Source organism: Anopheles funestus, chromosome 2RL, assembly GCF_943734845.2.
Source record: "Anopheles funestus chromosome 2RL, idAnoFuneDA-416_04, whole genome shotgun sequence".
Lineage (NCBI taxonomy): Eukaryota > Metazoa > Arthropoda > Insecta > Diptera > Culicidae > Anopheles > Anopheles funestus.
This window is the reverse complement of record NC_064598.1, coordinates 25219400-25238321: the sequence shown is the minus strand read 5'-3', so window position 1 is coordinate 25238321 and position 18922 is coordinate 25219400. Positions and strand designations below refer to the sequence as shown.

General features: G+C 44.8%; 3 protein-coding genes and 1 long non-coding RNA gene across 5 annotated transcripts in view; 2 read left to right on the top strand and 2 right to left on the bottom strand.

Annotated features, from left to right (window-relative positions):
• The window catches only part of LOC125760936 (maternal protein pumilio), a 173773-nt gene extending 165039 nt beyond the window's left edge, over nucleotides 1-8734 (bottom strand). For both annotated transcript variants that reach the window (XM_049421542.1, XM_049421543.1), the window contains exons 1-2: nucleotides 8229-8734; nucleotides 3800-6441 (exon numbers count right to left, since the gene is read on the bottom strand). The gene's annotated coding sequence lies outside the window, so the exon portion shown is untranslated. The remainder of the gene's footprint in view (nucleotides 1-3799; nucleotides 6442-8228) is intronic.
• LOC125760959 (uncharacterized) lies at nucleotides 6448-7994 on the top strand. Its single transcript, XR_007418072.1, has 2 exons — nucleotides 6448-7639; nucleotides 7771-7994. It is a non-coding gene; the product is annotated as an uncharacterized LOC125760959 (long non-coding RNA).
• Nucleotides 8735-9090: 356 nt separating the features above from the next.
• LOC125765629 (N-alpha-acetyltransferase 30A) lies at nucleotides 9091-12868 on the top strand. Its single transcript, XM_049430964.1, has 2 exons — nucleotides 9091-10778; nucleotides 10858-12868. Exons 1-2 carry the CDS (start codon nucleotides 9678-9680, stop codon nucleotides 11020-11022), a joined length of 1266 nt encoding a protein of 421 aa, XP_049286921.1. The 5' UTR covers nucleotides 9091-9677; the 3' UTR covers nucleotides 11023-12868.
• A 1595-nt stretch (nucleotides 12869-14463) lies between these two features.
• LOC125765628 (collagen alpha-1(I) chain-like) lies at nucleotides 14464-18588 on the bottom strand. The gene is made up of 2 exons (XM_049430963.1): nucleotides 17438-18588; nucleotides 14464-17368 (listed from the first exon to the last, which is right to left on the bottom strand). Exons 1-2 carry the CDS (start codon nucleotides 17684-17686, stop codon nucleotides 14957-14959), a joined length of 2661 nt encoding a protein of 886 aa, XP_049286920.1. The 5' UTR covers nucleotides 17687-18588; the 3' UTR covers nucleotides 14464-14956.
• Between the last annotated feature and the right edge of the window lie 334 nt (nucleotides 18589-18922).

The window sequence follows — 18922 nt, the reverse complement described above, 5'->3', positions numbered from 1 at the left end:
AGATTCCAATTATCCTGGATACGAATTAAAAGCAACACAGGTATTATTATAGAAACAAGATGCAATACGGACGATGAATCTAATTCAGAATCAGAAGATGAGTGACTGAAAAACCCCTATAGATTTTAACGGTGCAAAATCGTATGCTGATGAGTTGTTAGAATTCATGGACTGCAAGCAAAGCTACTAAAAGGTAGGAAAAATAAGAACAAATATCAAAATGTATGTGAACCTTTTATCCGTGTTGTTCGATTATACGGCCAACATGCCCGGATAATCGGCGTTCCAATGTATATGACACATGACGCCCGGGCTGTTGTTTTAGCAATATTTTTAGTTTTTTTTGGGCTAAATATTCCGTTTAATGATTATGTTATAAAACCAAAAAAAAGACAATTTTAAACAAACAAATTCAAACAATTCCAACTGTTCTAACCTAAAACAACAATGCATCCTAGAAAGGTTCATCTCATTCGTGGGGCTTCAAAATGCGCGATGGTTTGAAAATTAACACACGTGTGTAAATCATGCTTACTTCCGGACAATCTATGATAATGTCCCCCACCTCCCCACACTCCCTCTTACATATTTAACACCGTTTGCCTGCAAAGTTTGCAGTGCGCGCGGCAATGGTGCTCGGGTCCGTGCCAACAGAAACAGATAATCGAATAAACACGTTCATACACCCTCCTTTTTCTACGTCTGGTGGGTGCGATTTAGAACGTGGTATAATTTGCTGTGCGTTGTAATTTTGTTCCATTGGCCTTCCGCGTACCGTCCGCTGTCCAATCGGTTTAACAACTTGTCATAAATAATCCTAAATGCATCCCGGACAGCAAAACGGAAAACTGGGCTGGCTGTACGATCAAATTCCCTAAGGATGCATTCCCACGGCTATCTTGATGTAATGTTTGTGCCTCTGCTTGAAGTAGCATATGATTCGTAGAGGTGATTTGTTTAAAAGTTTAAATGAAATTAAAGTTAACGAGAGTAGATATTCGTACCAAAAAAAAACGGTGATGCTAGTTTGGAAATGTTAATGAATAATTCCTCATTGAATGGTTGTGCCCTTTAATAGGTGTAAAACAAAACCTCCCCGTGACAAGGAAAGGGAGAGTTATTCACGTTACAAAGCACGTGGATAAATATAGTAATTGTGTAATATCTTCCTTTTAAATATCGCTTATCCCTTATCGCATTCGTTTTGTGAGTATGTTGAACAATTGTTTATTATGTTTCACGCACACACACATACAGACAACATTGGGCCGATTTAACGACTAATAAAACTTAACAACAGTTTAATGCAATGTACCATTGGAGTAACAGACAAATAAACCTGATATTAGCCTATCTTAGTTCGGCTACCAACGGAGACCGTATGCGCGAAAACCAATGTCATCATCACAAAACGCGACAGACGAGTGTTAGTTTAGAGCAGAACATTATTATTAGCGATCGTGCCAATTGCACAACGGACCACACGGTACATATTTGCGTTTGCGTATGGAAATAAATGGAAAGACAAGCACGATTGCATATTTAAAACCTGTCGTTTTCGATGCATTCGCTAGATAATCCTTGTCTTACAACGATTTGCGAAGATTTTGTTTCTCTCTTTACTGTATGTGAAATTTTTTTTATCCTAATCTTATTATTCTTCGAACTAATATTAAGAAAACTCAATTAGTTGTACAATTTTTAAACATTCTTAGGTGAAGATTTTCAAACAGGTCATTGGAAAAATCTAATCATACAGAAGTGTCTTGGGGTTTTCAAGTACTCACGGAGGAGACTTGCTATTACCTCCCAGACAGATAGTCAAATCTATCCTTGCTATTGGCTTGGGGCTTTCAAGATGAGAGTCGATCACCAATATTGGACGACCTTGGACGTATTAGACCAGGTACCTCCAAACTTTGTAGATGGCGGGACGGTTTGAGTGAAATAGCCATAGCTGAGGGCCAATTTCGGGATCTCTCTTGAGGGCCTAATTTGGAGACCCCTGTATTAGACTAAACGGAGAGCCACCGAGAACTCTATGAGCAGTTATTACTCAAGATTCCTCAAAATTGGATACGTTGCCGAAAGCATGCAAATGATACAATATGAAGAGTTCTTAAGGACGTTTCCAAAATCTGAAAATGACTTGGTATATTTCATACAATCTCCAAATTTTGACGAATTTAAATTACTTACAGGGGCATTCAATATGCATTGGACGGACTCTTCAGGACTGAGAAAACTTGTTGAGGAAGATCTAGATCTTACTAGATACTTACTAGAGATTAGAGAAATATTAGCAGAACAATAATAAGATACATAAAACAGAGCTATTCCAGATCTATTCCACACCATGCTGGCCGTAGTCTAGGCATTGAAAAGGCCAGACATTTTTGTTACAAATGGATCTTGAATATTAGTACCTCGACAAGCAAGGACTGAACGGGTGGCAGAATCGCAGATTGGAGATTATCGAGATAAAGATCAAATTATTAGTGACAATTATTACGACCTGTACAGGATCATGTTCATAGTCACACATCCACACACAAAAGGGAATTATGCTCAGAAGCAAAATCATGGCTTTTCGATTCTCTAAAATTGATCTCTCTCTTAGTCCTCGTGGCCCAACACCTTATCAGCTATACTTTTTTCACAAATGGACAGAGTATTAAGATCCATCAGCATCTGATAGCTCAAACATAAGCAAGAAGCCAGGCTGTCTAGATTGAAATGAAATAATTGCGTTCATTTACAGGGTTTATCAGTCCATAGAACAAGCTTTAGAATGACATAAACAACACAGAATTCTTTATAAACAACCTTTTCAGACTTTAAAACACATTACATCCTTTTAGCTACACTGTTTCAATAGATAAAACAACTTGAACATTTGTTTTGAAACATGTCAGATTTGCCAAGGTTTCTATACCTATATGATGCACATCGAAGTTTGAACTGTGAACCGAAGAATTGTGCGGGCAATAACCAAATTCCTTTTCGATTTTTTTCGATTAATTATTTATCGGGAGATAAAAGAAATAAACTTGTACGACTCTGTTTATTTTGCATCATATATTTATGTGCATCATATAGGTATAGAAACCTTGGCAAATCTGACATGTTTCAAAACAAATGTTCAAGTTGTTTTATCTATTGAAACAGTGTAGCTAAAACGATGTAATGTGTTTTAAAGTCTAAAAAGGTTGTTTATAAAGAATTCTGTGTTGTTTATATCATTCTAAAGCTTGTTCTATGGGCTGATAAACCCTGTATCCAACAAGAACAAGAAATGTCAGTATTCACGGCAACCTACAAAGACAATAGTCTTCTTCTTCTTATTTGTTGGCTTAACAACCTCACGCCGGAAGGTCACGCCGGCCATTCCAGGGTTACTAGACTTATTTTTACCACGTAGCAGAATAATCAGTCCCTGATACTGAGGGGGCATGGTCCGGATTGGATTTGATCCCTAGTTCTGTCTTGTGGAACTGGCACCATTTATCACATACACCGCCGGGCAGCTCATACCAAGGCATTAGTAGATTTTGATCTAACTCCTTGCTCTTATACACTTTAGCACACCGGAGGTCGTAGATTTCATTTCTTCTGGATGAGCATAATTGTTAGAAAATAACTTTCAAGGTAATATCAACACTAAATAAATTCTAGAAACATACTTAAATCCCCAAAGGAAAACAACATAAAAGAGGCTCGATTTTTAAGATAAATGTGTTTTGCTCAGTACTATGCCTGAAACATAGAGGACCATATTCTCCCAGTTCCGATTGCATACCTTTAGATGTTGCAGTGCACCGCAGAAGAAGAAGATCCACCAAGTTGCGGGTTGTGAGTTGCCTCACACTCACACACACGCGCGCCCGCACGCACGCAATTACGCTCGAAAAGATGAGCCGCGCGGTTCAATCTACGCTCGATGAGAAATGTGGTTTTTGTTTGAAAACAACTTCTCGCTCTTGCTCTGGCGCTATGTAGCGCGTACGCTGCGGTTTTTTGGGATGGTTTTGTTTGTTGAGCGCAAACCCCCAGGAGCTGCGTTAGTATGCGTGTGTCTAGGGCTGCTCGGTTGCTGCTACAGTACTCCGTAGTCGTCGTCGTCGTCGTCGTCGTCGCGTTGTTTAACCGCCAGGCAGATGCAATAACGCAGCACACGCACACGCACAAAATCGGGGGCCGCCAGATAGCAATCCGCAGCGCCTTCTTTGATGGAGCAATGCTTTAAACACAGCACAACACTATCAAACACAACCCGATAGGAATGCAAAAAGGCTGTTGTTGTTGGACGTTTCAGGATTGAACGATGCGTTATGTTGCAAATGATTTCTTTTTTTGTTGTTGTGTGAGCGCAACGAACAAATCACGGCTTTATTTTTATTATTTTTACACAATACACCGCTTTACAAATGCTATTCAAACACTTCGCAAAACGACGTGCTTTAGGTGGATTACACTGCTTTTTGATTCACATTAATCGAATTGATACAAATGGGGAAAAACTCATCACACGCCACACCAATCAGGAGACTCCTTGTTCGTGGAGTAGATGAAAAACAATTGCATCTATGCAACAGCACGCACGCACACCGATATACAAACACGCATGTACACCACTTTAAAACACACTGCGCCACCTTTGAACGCTGCAGGAGCCGTTTCACACACGCCGCAGCACAACTTTTAAGTGGAAGATTTACGTACGAAATCAACGATGCACTTTGCGTATGAAATCGCAAAAAAAAAACAATCACTTTCAGCACTTTCACATTCGAACAGAACGACAACAAACCGTTCTATTTCTATTCTTTGCTTTCACCAATTCGCAACACGAAGGGTAGACACACGGTCAATTGTAATCATTCAATTGAACTTTATCTGTACTCACGCACGTATACACACAAACACATTCAACGTTGTGGGTTGATGTATGTATAACAAAAAAAAATTTCACGTTTTGCAGCTTCCTTATTTCTCACTCACTCAGCTTTGTAGTGAACAACTCATGAACGCATCTCACTTTTGACAGATTCTATCTCACGCACAACAACGCATGCTCCAACGGTTGATAGGATCGATTTACACACTGTACAATTCAACTCGTACGACTTTTGCACATTAAAGGACACCACGGCACGGTATGGTGAAAAATGGTTAATTCACAAGGGACACAAACCGCACACACACACACGTAGACTAGGGTGTGTGAGACGGTGCGTAAAACAGTCTAGAACTCACTAGGAACAATCGTTTTTTACGCGAACGTTTTACGCATAAAGCACGCACCCACACCTTCTGCAGCAGAATTATTCAAAACTATCGTTTCTATTACTATTTACACACCGGGCGTAAAAGGAAAACGATGCTCGAAAAAGCTCACCGATCCGAGGGGCCGGTTCTTGGTTGCAAATGTTTGCGCAACCATATACAAACACACGCAAACCATGCACGGTACGCATACGATTATTGGGATGAGCTGGTGCTTCAATATAGAGCTGGACCACAGTATTATACACGCAAATATACACGCATTTCGACGCACAATTACGGTTTGCGAGAGCAACAGAGAGATTCCTGGAACACCCGCGTGTACCAGAGAAGATCGCACGAGGAACGGAACCGATTAAACGTGAACAACAAATCTCACCGGTGAGAAGCTGCTCATTACCTTACTCGTAAGCTCGTGCTGTCGTGCTACTCGCCGCCACCGTTCTGATGAGGCTCGATTTTCCAGAACAGTAAAAACCGCACACTTTTTCACATTACACAAACACGCAGCTTCCTTTACGGATGATGTTCCTACTGGTAAATAATGCAAGCTATTTTTGTCGTTTCGCTTGTTTCGTTTTTTTTTTGCTTCTTGAAAGTTTTTGTTGTTGTTGTTGCGCTATTCGTAACCTTACTCACGCATTGGTAGACAAATTCTATGCTTCGCTTCAACTATATGTACACTCACACACATGGACATGGACGCACAAGCAGCACAGTTTAATTTTTACACCGCAAAATTTCACAATTTTCACAAAAAGTTTTTCAACAAAAACCAGCTCATCTGTTTCCTCACATTCAGTGGTTGGTTTTAGTGGTGCTGTCTTTTATTTTTTTTGTTTGCAATTTTTATACACTTTTATACACACGCATACACAGAAACGAAATCGGGAAAATGAGACTGAGTAGAGAGAGATTGGTTGATTTACGGGGTGGAAAACAGAACGTTTAACCGGTAATTTTGATGCCGAATCCAACAGGAAAAACAAAACAGACGTTTCCAAGAACAATTTGAACTGATCCGGAGCCAAAAGATGGGATGGGTGGTTTGGTGGTTTGGTAGTTGGGTTGGTGGATGCACTGTTTACTTGATAACTTTGTTGTTCACTATTATCACTAACTGTACACGGGTTGGAAATGCGTTTTGGTTGAAGCCTGCAATAGAGAGAGAGAGAAAATGCGCGGAAGAGAAGATGAAAAGAAAGAAAAAGCAAATTAAAAAATGAAGTAAAATACACAGTAGTTTTCGGGAAAGCCATCAGAATTGTGTTTCCAATAGCAATACTAGACACTGAGATATTCAAACTTGTTGTGTGACAAAGCCTGCTGTCGTTTCAAGGAAAATTTTCTTACGAAGAAAAATTATATTCCTAGGTGAGTGGAGAAAGAATTTAAAGTTCACCACCACTCGCCAAGCGCAACGACGCTGGAAGTTATTGTTCCACTGTCACACGATCTGTCAATGAAGCATCGAGTTTCTCACCAATAGAGAGGGGTGCCGTGAAATTCACAGTGAAATCAATCAAAAAGGAATGGATTTCTTTATCAATTTGGTGTGCCAAAAGGAACTGGCCTTTAAAGCTAAACCATTCTTTTTCCACGCTGCAAACACCCCGTATAAGATATATAGCAACATCGTTCCATATTTCCTTCATATTCTGACAGCAGCAGATACAAGCATGTCTGTGTGTGCGTGGTATTGTACCGACGGTGAATAAGAATGGTGCGCTGCGCTGCGACCGGAACAAACACACCAACACCTAGAATAAAGACACTGCCGAGGAGGAAAAAAGGAATGGAAAAGATTCATTAAACTCAAAAGGGAAAAAAGGCTTTTCTTCCGATCAATCTGCTGCCATTCAACAGCCGGTCCCCTTATTGTTGCGACATTCGCCACTGGAACTGCACAAAGTTCTACATTTATGTGCGTCAACCGGATCATTCAACTCGCGAGAAAAAAAAAAGAAAACAAGGTAAAGCAGCAGCGCTGGTTAGAGAACCACACCAAAGAAAACCTCACAACGACTTCTGCCCGAATGGTTGCCCTCCCGATAGGATAGCTGACACAACCGAAAACCTGGCACCTGGCACGGAGGCCTTTGTTACGCCATTTGTTTTTTCGCAAAACGGACAAAACATCACTCTTAGGGGAGAAGCTGCTGCCCTGCACGCACAAACACACACACACACGCACAAAGAGGCATTTAGTGTACTTGCCTGCCGCCATCCAGAGCATTTCAATGGCCCCGTCTACTAAAAACTATATGTACACACACTCGATTTTCGTCCGTGCACACGGTGAGACGCGCTGAATACTTCTGGCTCTGGCCGTACGGCACCGCGAGCAGCGAAGGTAAGAATATCCCGCAACAGTGAGAGCGTCCGTTGCGTTCGCGCCGCTCTCTCGCACATTTGCGGAACCTTTTCTATAGCAATTGCTCGCTCTCTCGCTCCCGCTCTCTTTATTCGTCCACCGACCCGAAGCGGCGCCGCACACCCATCTGAAGAACATAACCGCACCGGATCAAGCAAAACTCCGGGCCTGCTACCAATATATACGGACGGATAGGACAATGAGAAGCTAAAAATTAATGCAATGGAAGATTCTTCCGAGACTTCACAAAATCGCTCGGTTTAGTCCAGGGGTTTGCTTTAATGTAATCCAAATCATGCAATGAAGAACAAAAAAAAAGGATCTTCTTGATTAACTTTTGCCCTATACCCTCTCTCTCTCTCTCTTCCTTCCCTCACACCCGCAAAAACCCCAACAAGTGCATCATTGTCTGCAGCGTTCGCATTATGCACGCACGGAACGTCTCATCATGGTCGATGCACAGAATCGCCTACATACACACACACACGCACACATCCACCCGCACGCATGCATGCATGCATACAAACACAAACGCAAGCATACAGAACGGTCGTTTATCGAAACTTACACTGGTGCAGCCTGACTCTTTCCGGTCACTGTACAACCACGGGTTTATGTAGCTTCGGGTGGCTAGAGGCTGCAGTATTTATCACTTCCTTGCCCTGGACCGTCTCACGGAATGCCGAACTAGCCGGACTGGCATACCCGGGCGCTCTGATGCTACGAACGGAACTGCTGCACGGGCTGCGGAAGGATGTAAACCGGATGTCTTGCAGGTGCTCTGGACACAAACACGCTTCTTCGTTCACGCACGACCAACACGCCGTCCCACGATTATAATGCGGTCCGGTTCTGTATCCGATGAGATTGGGTTCTGGCGATGCGAGCTTCACGGTTGTGTCGTTTGGGTTTTTGGTTCAGTGTGTTGGTGTCACACCAGACCCGGTTTTCGCTCTCTCCCTCTGGCGCTGTCGTGCCAATTGAGAGAGTCAGCTGAGCCGCGAGCAGTACGTGCAAAGGTTTATACATACCGGACGGCGATCGTGATGACAGGTAAATTGATGAAACAAAAAAACATTTCTACGCCCTAGATGGGATTGAATTATGGTCAATTTGGTTCTAATCGTATTTATTTAATTTTCTTTAAATATAAACATCATTTTGATTGCGTAAAACCCATTAAGAAAATTCTATTATCAATTCACCATTTTACGCGATTGGTACATAAACCTTGACTATCGATGCGAACGCTGGAGAGCATTTATGTCTGTGCTAAGTCGTTTGTCGTTGAAAACTTTCACGCACACTGCTATGCGCTGCTCAGCAAAGACATGCTTTTACATAAGCAAAATCTTTCGACCCGACACTATGAACACAAGCACCTTCGTTTGGTCATGTTGACAGTTCGTTGCGAAAGAATATACGTGCAAGAGAGGTGCAGCAATAGTGGGAGCTGCAACAGCACTGGTAGTGGTAGTAGCAAAATAAAAAAAAAAGACTACACACAAGTAGTCCGCAGGAAAAGTGCACCAGTATTTTGATTCTCATCTATTACCCAGCACAATTTGCTCGACGAACAGCAAGCATTTGTCCTTGGTCGGAACAGTCGTTCGGCCACGCAAAAGTCGATTCCTGTGATCCACTCCCTCCGGACAATCGACCGTCGAACGGGCACGGGTTAACTCCCCTGATTGGAAAAGGCTAGGGAGGAAAAAAAAGGGAATAGAAAAAATGATATTGATTACGAAAACCGTATGATATAGATCGAGGATCGCAACACGCTCGTGAACAGCTTCAGGTACGGCACAGTCAAGGAATCGATATACAGCTCGGTGACAATTCATCGCTCCGCTCCTACTAAATTTGGCTGCTGCTAAGCGCCAAATGTGCAAGTGATTTTCCCGTTTTTTACTCCAAGCAACACATTAAATAGCTCCCAGGGCCTTCGATCATCTGGTTTTTGCTTGAGGCACGCAAACCATCGAGCCAAACTCAAGTAGAACCTGTTTCCAGCCGAATGGATGTTATCGGACAGGACGATCGTCCGACGGCAACGGGAACAGGCGGTAAGCTCACCAATGGAAATGCAACGTCGGCGGAGGAAAGCTCGACGGTGGCGGTAGCGAGCGGTGCCGGAAGACGCAAAAAGGCCAAGAGGAAAAATAAAGCTAAAAATAGTCAGACCGAGCCGGAGATGACGGGCGAAACGAATATGACAATCTCCGGCCCCCTAGACACGGCGATGATGAAACCACTGAAGGCTGTGCTAGCGAAGGACGTGCAACAGAGTGTTGCAGTGACTGTAAATAGTAGTTGTAATAGTAATAGCAGTAACCATAGCAGTAGTCATAGTAACGGACTACCGGAGGAGCCAGTAACGTCCGTAGATGCAATCAGCAAGAAGCTGGAGCAATGTGTTCAAATCGGCCGCAATGGCTTGACGCATAATGGTTTGCCAAATCACGGTACCGTCGGATGGCCGGATGCTGGCAATACACCTAGTGATGAAACAAGTTGCGCAGAAACATCAACGCTAGCAAAGGACAAGAATGCGTCCGGTAGGAAAAAGCACCGTAGTAGGCAAACGAAAAAAGGACCCACAACTACAACCTGTACAGAGAACGGAACCGAAGAGAATGAAGAAGAAGGCAAATCTCAAACAACATCAACTGCCTTTCAGGGAACGAGTGGTAGCGAGAAGAATGAATCAAACGATGGGAGTGTTAGGAAAGATACTAACGTGACGGAAACAACTGGCCCCGATTCTACTTCTTCCCCGTCGGATACAATACTACCGGACGACAGCAAACCAGCGCTCACGCCAATGGAAATCACGTACCAGGTGTACGAATCGGAACGACAAATGCCTGCCATTATGGCCCTGATTCAGAAGGATCTATCGGAACCGTACTCGATCTATACCTATCGCTACTTCATACACAACTGGCCAAAGCTGTGCTTCCTCGCACTGCACCGGGACACGTGTGTCGGTGCGATCGTCTGCAAGCTGGACATTCACCGGCAAGAAACGCGCCGCGGATACATTGCGATGCTGGCAGTGGACAAGGACTATCGGAAGCTAAAAATCGGTACCACACTCGTGCAGCGTGCAATACAGGTAGGGTGATCTGCTGCTGTGTAAAAGATGTGCCGGTAACGCAAATCAATGCTAACGTTTGCTTTGTGCTGGTTTTTAGGCTATGCTGGAAGATAACGCAGACGAGGTGGTTTTGGAGACGGAAATTACGAACCAACCGGCGTTACGATTGTACGAAAATTTAGGCTTCGTGCGCGACAAGCGGCTCTTTCACTACTATTTAAACGGTGTCGATGCGTTACGGCTAAAGCTGTGGTTCAGATGAATGTGCGGCCTGCACGTAAATGGCTCCGTCTGTCCTTATCCTTTCGTACCGTAAAAAAACCCCCGAACGGAATTTTACCTTCCGATGAGAAGAGACAGAAAGTAACAAAAACACGCCAATGCAGCAAATTGCATGTTTGAAAAGCAGATACGGATGGATTCTTAGTTGATGGAGCGCAGTCAGATAAGGCACGATTAACGATACATTCAGTTGGTAGAGATTTCTCATAGTAAAAAAAAATCCAAGGAAACATTGTTTCCCTCTCTAGAGAAATCATGTATAAAGAAATGGCCAGAACCCTTGACAGCTTAGTTTCAGCTGTAAACGGATACTCACTTTTTGTAAGGCTTGCTATTAGTTGCATGTTATTTTGTGACAGAGTACCATTTTTGGGCAATATAGTTAACGATACGTTTTTTTTCCTTCTACACACGTAACACTACCAAATATTGGACCGAACAATGTTCAGTCGGTGTTTCCTCGAGAGGAATTCAAAATTGTCTCGGATCGGATGAGGGAACCCGCTACCAAAAAAGTAAACCAATTATTTATGAAAACAACAAGAACGTTTATAATTTTCCACATACTCTGCTCTATCATAGAAGCAATTCGATTTGTTGGCCGCCTCATCATTACCACCCAACTAGGCCTACGTAGTCTTATATAAAGTGACTTGATTTACCCAGCAAAGGGTTTGTCTGTCCTCCTACGACGTGAGTGAATAAGTACGCCGAGATATTAAATCGTTCGGAACGGGCCTGTGTTCTGTCTCTACGTTACCGACGTTTAGGACGACTCTACGTGCCCAATTATGTGTCTTCATTGAGCAACCTAATAGAAGGATATGATGTTTGCTCTACTAATACTACTGACTGATTCGGCACCCGCTTTTAGTACTTCCTGTGTAATGTGTCTTTTCTTTGTGCAAACTGTAATTTGCCAAAAAATGGAAACAAACATAATTAGCACAAATAATTTATTACGAATGAATGAAACGTGAGCAAACGGATATGCACCGCAAAAAAAAACGAAAAGCTGTACACAGCACCTGTAATCTTTGTTTTGTAATATATAGTATTGCGTATAGATATATCTATATATGTGTGTGTGTATTTAGCGTTTGTTGGATTGTTTTTAGTTCTCACGTGCGGTGTGTATTGTGTGCTTCCAACATTAAGAATGGTCACACGGGCACGACGATTGAATGTGTAAAATTGTTTCGTTCGGTGAATTTGTGGCAAATGTTGGTGTGTAGTTTTGGTTTGTCCTCAAATGTGAACAGTTAACATGTAAACATGGCGTGGATGAGGTTCCCTTTACTTTCCTTCTCCCCAACATGTGTAAATTAATTTTTATTCCATTACACGGTACAGAGATTTCAGATTTCGGCTGAGGTTTACTAAGGAGCGGGATGGGAAGGAACGGGCAAAATGTGTAGGCTAGTAGTAGTGGATGCTTTAGGTGTCCAGCAACTCGTATGTCCAAGAGTGTCGCGGTTTTTGTTTGTAGGGTAGAAAGGGTGAAATTATAACAAAATAAAAAAAAAGATAAGAAAAGCGTACGCGAATACGAAATCCGAAAAACGATTTCGCATTGTAAATATAACGGTGTAAGTAAGATCATTGATGAAAGCATTTGGGCGAAGGAAACAAACAAACAAAAAAAATTCAATAAAATCAAACAACACAACGTGGGGGGGGGGATCGTTCGGTTGTGGAATATAGTGAAGCAAAACCGACGCAGTGGCGGATAAAATTATTACACTTTTTTTTCTTTTATTCAACACTTTAAAGATCTTCTTGTTAATACTTATTCGCTAAATATTCCTTCGATTTTATCTGTTCCATTATCGTGTTTTGTTGTTTTATTTGTGGTTGGGGTTTGTCCTTCTCTTACTTTTTTCCCTCCTCATCTGATTGGTTGATTTTTTTTGTTGTATACTTCCAAGTTCTTTGTGAAGTGGGGGTTTTTATTTCAATTAATTCCGTATATACTGTTCGCTTCCTACACGGTGGCCAACTGTACTACACCCAAAGAGATGGTGTTCCAAAACGGGGCAAGAATGCAAGAGAAACTGCAAAAAAAAGCGAAAACAGGAAAACATAAATGTAACAGCCCATTGGACCGTCTCTAATTCCGTTGGTGTTACAAATGCTGTAAAAACAGAACGGTTTGATAACAAAAAATGTACTACCGTCAAAAATCTTTTCGCTAACTTTAATTTAAACGATATAACACCCCCTTGTTAATCACCATTTGCGTTCCATTTGAGCACATTATTGTTTTCCATACGGAAAACAAAACCAAAAATTCAAAAGAAAAATAACTTACACATTGCAAATAGGGAAAAACGTACAAACAGTTTTCTTTTGCAACTGTACTGCTGTTGGATCGTGATCGTAATATATTTAGTATTGCTATCGGTTTGCGTTAACACAATCGTTTTGTTGATTTTTTTTCCATTGCAATTTGTCTAATAAACAACGGGCAACTTACACGCTGCACGCTGCTGATAAGGGAAGCACGGAGAAGAAATAAACAAAAGATACTATACTTTTGCCCACTTGGCTGAAATGTGATAGCAGCAAGGCTAGCAGAAAGCCATGTTTCATCCTGTACGGGAACAACATAGCAGGGGCGATCTTATTGCGTTAGGGAAGGATTTTGTTTTTCTTCTTCTGTTGTCTTGTTAAATTAATCATTGCCACTTGGCAGGTTTTGGTTTTTACAATAAATTGTGTTAAATTTTATTTACGCTAGCATAAAGAGGGACAAAACATACATCGCTGCAACGGCATAGAGGTACGCGGTGAAAACGAAAGAAAATTCAGGTTCGCGCTGATCTGCATTTTATCCCAGAAGGATACGTCGTATTGAGGTAAAACTGTTTTTCCTATCCAGACGGAACAAATGTGGGACAAATGAGGAGTAAAATCCATAACAGGTAGCATCAATCGTCATTCAACCTAACAAACAGATGTGTACGATTTCTTTAATGTTCCCTGGCCTGCCTGATGCTTCTTTCTGTTTTCTATAAAATAGATTGGAAATATAGCGCTGGGTATAGTAAACCATGCAGCTTACATTGAGGAGCATATATGCCAAAGAAAATCTAATAACATCCGGAGGAGCATTGATTGTTTGAAAACGAAAATGGGAGGAAAAGGAATAAACTAAATGAAAATACGCGCGATCCTGTTCGGTTGGATCGAAGAAAACTACATGGGGAACATAAAAACACTAGAAACGGACTATTCCAGCAGCTATTACATATCAAGCCCTCCTGTACACAACAGCACCGGCTACGGTAAACACGCCACACGAGAACCAAAACGCATTGGGGTAAGCAGAAACAGCGCGTAGTTTTCCCCCCCCCCCCCCTTCCTTTTGCTTTAGCTTGTTACAATGTTTTGCTCTTCTCTCTTTCTGTATCATACTGTTTTCTTTTTTTTCGCATTTACACTTTCCTTATCTATTTTTTCTCTATTTTTCAAATGCTTTTTTTGCTTCCTTTTCAATCGTGTCCTATTTTGTATAGTTTTACTTTTCGTATCCCTTTTTTGTTTGCAGGTTTTTTTTCGTATTATCCTTCTTTTTTCTTCTTCTTTGCTTTGCTCGTATTCATCGGTAGTGATAAGGCAGATTTGTTGCTCATGTATGTGTGTGTGTGTATAATGTGTGGGACAATGTGTGTGTGTGTATGTGTGTATACTTGTTCTTTTTTAAACAAAAAACTAAAAAAAAGATGTGTCCCAACAAGGACAAAACGTTTTTCAATACGTTCGATTCCTTTGCCATTAATACATCTTCCTTCCTTCAACGTTCTCTCTCACTCTACTTTCTTTATCTTTCATTCATGCACACACACACAACTAAACAAGATGAAACAATCATTCCAGATTCTATGAAGGGATTTTGGGTGGCTGGACGGGCTCTACGAACCGGCCATCGATGTCTGTGGGGTGAGTGGTTGTCCGGGTGTTTGCTGTCCACCCTGGGGCGTTTGCGGTGTCAATGGGCCCTGTTGACTGCCGGGTCCTTGCTGCTGCTGTTGCTGGTTCGAGCCAGGGCCACCTTGCTGTTGTTGCTGTTCTGGCGAAACGGAAGGTTCTTTCGTTTTGCCATTATTGTTTACCGTACCGTTGGCGCCGTTGGGATTCAGGCCCGGATTCATGCCGACTGACATGGGGCCACCGTTACTGCCGACGCCACCCGTCGGTGTGCCCGGTTGCTGCGGAAGAGGTGGATTTGCGGGAAGCATCATTTGCTGCTGCTGCTGTTGCATCGAACCCTTACTGAGGTCATCGTCCATCAGTGGGGACTGTGGAATGGGACCACCGGGACCACCGAGCATTGACGGATCCGGGCCCATCTTCGGTCCACCCATGCCCATGTGTCCACCGGGGCCACCACCCATCGGACCACCACCACCGGGTCCGCCACCACCCGGTGGCATACCCATTCGTTGCTGCATGCTGGGATTAAACATACCGGGACCATGATTATTCATTACACCGCCGCCACCGCCACCTCCACCACCACCATAACCACCCATCTCCGTCATGGGTGGAAAGATTGGGTCAGGGTCTGCTTTGTACATGCGATTCATTGGGCCACCACCGCCAGGTCCACCCATGGGGCCACCCATCGGGCCACCCATCGGTCCACCGGGACCTCCCATCGGGCCACCCATCGGACCGCCCATCGGTCCACCTCCTCCGTGACCGCCGCCTCCCATACCGCCACCACCATACATGCCCGGGTTCATCATGTTCGGTTTGTTGTATTGCATCGGCGGTATCTGCTCGTTAATCATACCGGGACCGGGGCCCGGTCCTGGGCCAGGTCCACCGTCCACCGGACCACCCATTCCCGGACCACCCACACCTCCGCCACTGCCGAGGGGAGTGTTCATGAAGGCAGGATTTAACGGCCGATTCGGTGGTCCACCGAAGTCCGGTGGCATACCGGCAGCGGGCCCCCGAAACTGTGGCCTCATGCCCATACCGTGCGGATCCATACCCATCCCGCGTTGCTCGGGAAAGAACATCTTCTGCATCTGGCGTAACGTGGCGAGCTGCTGCTCCCGGTGTTGCCGCTGCTGGGGCGTCAAATTCTCGTCCGGCACTTTTACGCCCTGCAGCGATGGCTGGGGATGGCCACGCGATTGCGACAGCACATTACCACCCTTCATCAGTGGTAGTGACGCTACCAGCGAGTTCATCTGGTCGATAATCGTCGAGCTCGAGTGGCTACCACCGGGACCACCGGGGCCACCACCGCCCGCTCCACCCGGACCCATACCGGGTCCACCGCCTCCATGGCCGCCACCCGGGCCACCGCCGGGCACTCCTCCGCCACCGCTCGGCGAAATGTGTGACCCGACCGGTGACGGGTTTTCCATCTTCACGCCCGGATGGCCTCCTACGGTCGGGTCGCCGCCACCGTCACCCTCCATGCACGAGCTGGGCGTATGATGGATCGTCGACGGTTTGGACATTCCGTCCGGGTTCATGCGCATGTGTGGCCCACCGTGTCCCGTGTCCGTCGGGTACATCGGTAATCCGCTACCGTCCTGATCCATGCAAGCGTTCGGTGTGTGGTGAATGGTGGCCGACTTTTTCCCCATCACCATCGATGGATCGAGCGGACCACCGCCTGGTCCCATGCGCATATGGGGCGGCATGTGTCCATCGGGACCCCCGCCACCGCCAAACATTGGTAGCGAACCGTCATTTTCCAGGCAGGACGCATTGGCTGTATGATGAATTGTGGCTGACTTTTTCATACCGTCCGGTGGTCCGCCCGGGCCACCCATGCCGCGCGGTCCCATCGGATGGTGATCCGGCGAACCGTGCCCGTGCCCGTGATCCATCCAGGGAGACATCGCACCCGGTCCCACATTGTTCCCACTCATTTCGTCCGGTCCTGGGCCACCGAGTCGGTTCTGTTTCTGCATCTGTGCACAGTGATATGCAATGATCGAATTGAACTGGCCGCTCAGTACCGCTTCGGCACCCTTATTCGCGAGCGCCGTCGAAAACACGAAGATCTGGCTTTGTTGCTGCGTGTATTCCAGCTTGTTGGACGGTTTGTTGCCCGCCATCATACCAGCCAGACCGGGGTTCATTTTGCCATCCATCGGATGACCACCGACACCGTCCAGTCCACCGCCGCCCATTACCGGACCTCCAGCTTTACCCAGGGCATCCATTACACCGCTGTTTGGTCCGGGACCACCGCCTGCGTTAATACTGCATGCGTCCGACGGTTTCATTCCTCCCGGTCCAACCGAACCGGGTCGGCCCGTGCCGGGACCACCGCCTTTCATGCCCGTTCCGTCGTCCTACAACAAAAAAGGAGAGAGAAATTGAAACCAAATGGCAAACTTAATGCGACCGATGGCCACCTGTACCTGTTGTTGTTGCTGCTGCTGTTGCTGCTGTTGCTGCTGCTGCTGCTGTTGCTCCAGCTTGGCCGCAGCCGCCTGACTCATCTTGTTCTTGCGGCCGCCTTCATCGGATTTGGAATCCTTCTTCGGCATCACGGCTGAGGTTCCTGTACCAAGTCTTACACCACCTCCTCTTCCACCTCTTCCCCCGCGTCCCCTTTGCGGCAGGTGCTGCTGCTGCTGATAAGACTGCGGTTGATAATCGTACAGCATTCCACTCCCCCGGCACTCAGGGTATGACCATCTGAGGGCACGGCGAGAAACCTAATGTGTGGTGGTCAAACTCAATAAGCCACCAATTATCGCTGTGGCCCGTCTGCACGGTCGCGCAAGTCCTCGCTCAATGGTATTCTTTTGCGAATCAATGCACCTTCACCGCACCATACTGCAAAAGGGTTTCACCACAAGCACCTACCAGCTGCCCGCAAAACTCCGGATGACAGATATTGCAATCACAGCACTCTTATTCAAAATAAAGCAAACCACGGGGAATCACTGCTCGTTTTGGCACTCTACGGGAACGCGTCTGGATGCGAACGGAACAATAAACACTAAACCCACGCGATCCACATACACACGCACCGACTTTTTTCTTCTCCAGAACGGCGCGGGCTTGTGCGTTGTGTGGCGAAGGTAAACAACTTCTTCTACACAACAACCGACACTTTGGCGCTATCGCGTTACCAACTCCACACTGCACTACGGATTGTGAGTTTCACAACGCACGGAACGTACGGCGGTCTGCTGACGATCGGGACGAAAAACGACCGGAACCAGCCACACTCAGAAGCCTATCGTACGGTGGTCCGGGTACCGCGCGCGCACTTCACTGTTTGCCACTACCCCCTTGCACGCCTTTTCCTACCGTGAACCACTGCGTTGTGTGGTGCTGTGTGGCTTTTGGTCGTGCGAAGGTTGGCCACGAAGCGGTGGTGTGCCGCTAGGGCACGTTCGTTCGACGCAACGAAATCGGAATATCCCGTGGTGCGAACCTGCGGATTTCGGCTGAGGGTAGGTTTCTATTATTGATGCTGCTACTGCTGCTGCTGCCTTTTTTGTGTTGGCCCTTGGTAATGTTGGTGATTTGCTGATTGACAGCTTCGATTAAGCACCACGGCGTCCACCGCACCACTACGGGCACGGGGCTACGGCTGTTTGCAGTGACATCTGATTATAGAAAGTGTCACAAAACTAATATAAAATTACATTAAAATGTGTTAAATAAAATTATAAATTTACGTGGAATAAATAAAATAATAATAACTAGTATTTCTTGTTTTTGGCTGTACAGAAAGTTCAACAAAAAAGAGATTTTGTAAGCGCTTTTAAAGAAAAAATAATTAATGATTTCCAGGTGTAAATATCACATTTTTTGTACTTCTAAATTGATGATAAATGATTTTATAAATTAGCATATTTTCGATATGAAATTAACAACATTACACCCAT

Coding starts and splice junctions, on each gene's coding strand:
- LOC125765629 (XM_049430964.1), top strand. CDS start 9,678: ATGGATGTTATCGGACAGGACGATCGTCCGACGGCAACGGGAACAGGC. Junction 10,779..10,857: donor TCGTGCAGCGTGCAATACAG/GTAGGGTGATCT, acceptor GCTGGTTTTTAG/GCTATGCTGGAAGATAACGC.
- LOC125765628 (XM_049430963.1), bottom strand. CDS start 17,686: ATGCTGTACGATTATCAACCGCAGTCTTATCAGCAGCAGCAGCACCTG. Junction 17,369..17,437: donor AGCAGCAGCAACAACAACAG/GTACAGGTGGCC, acceptor TTTTTGTTGTAG/GACGACGGAACGGGCATGAA.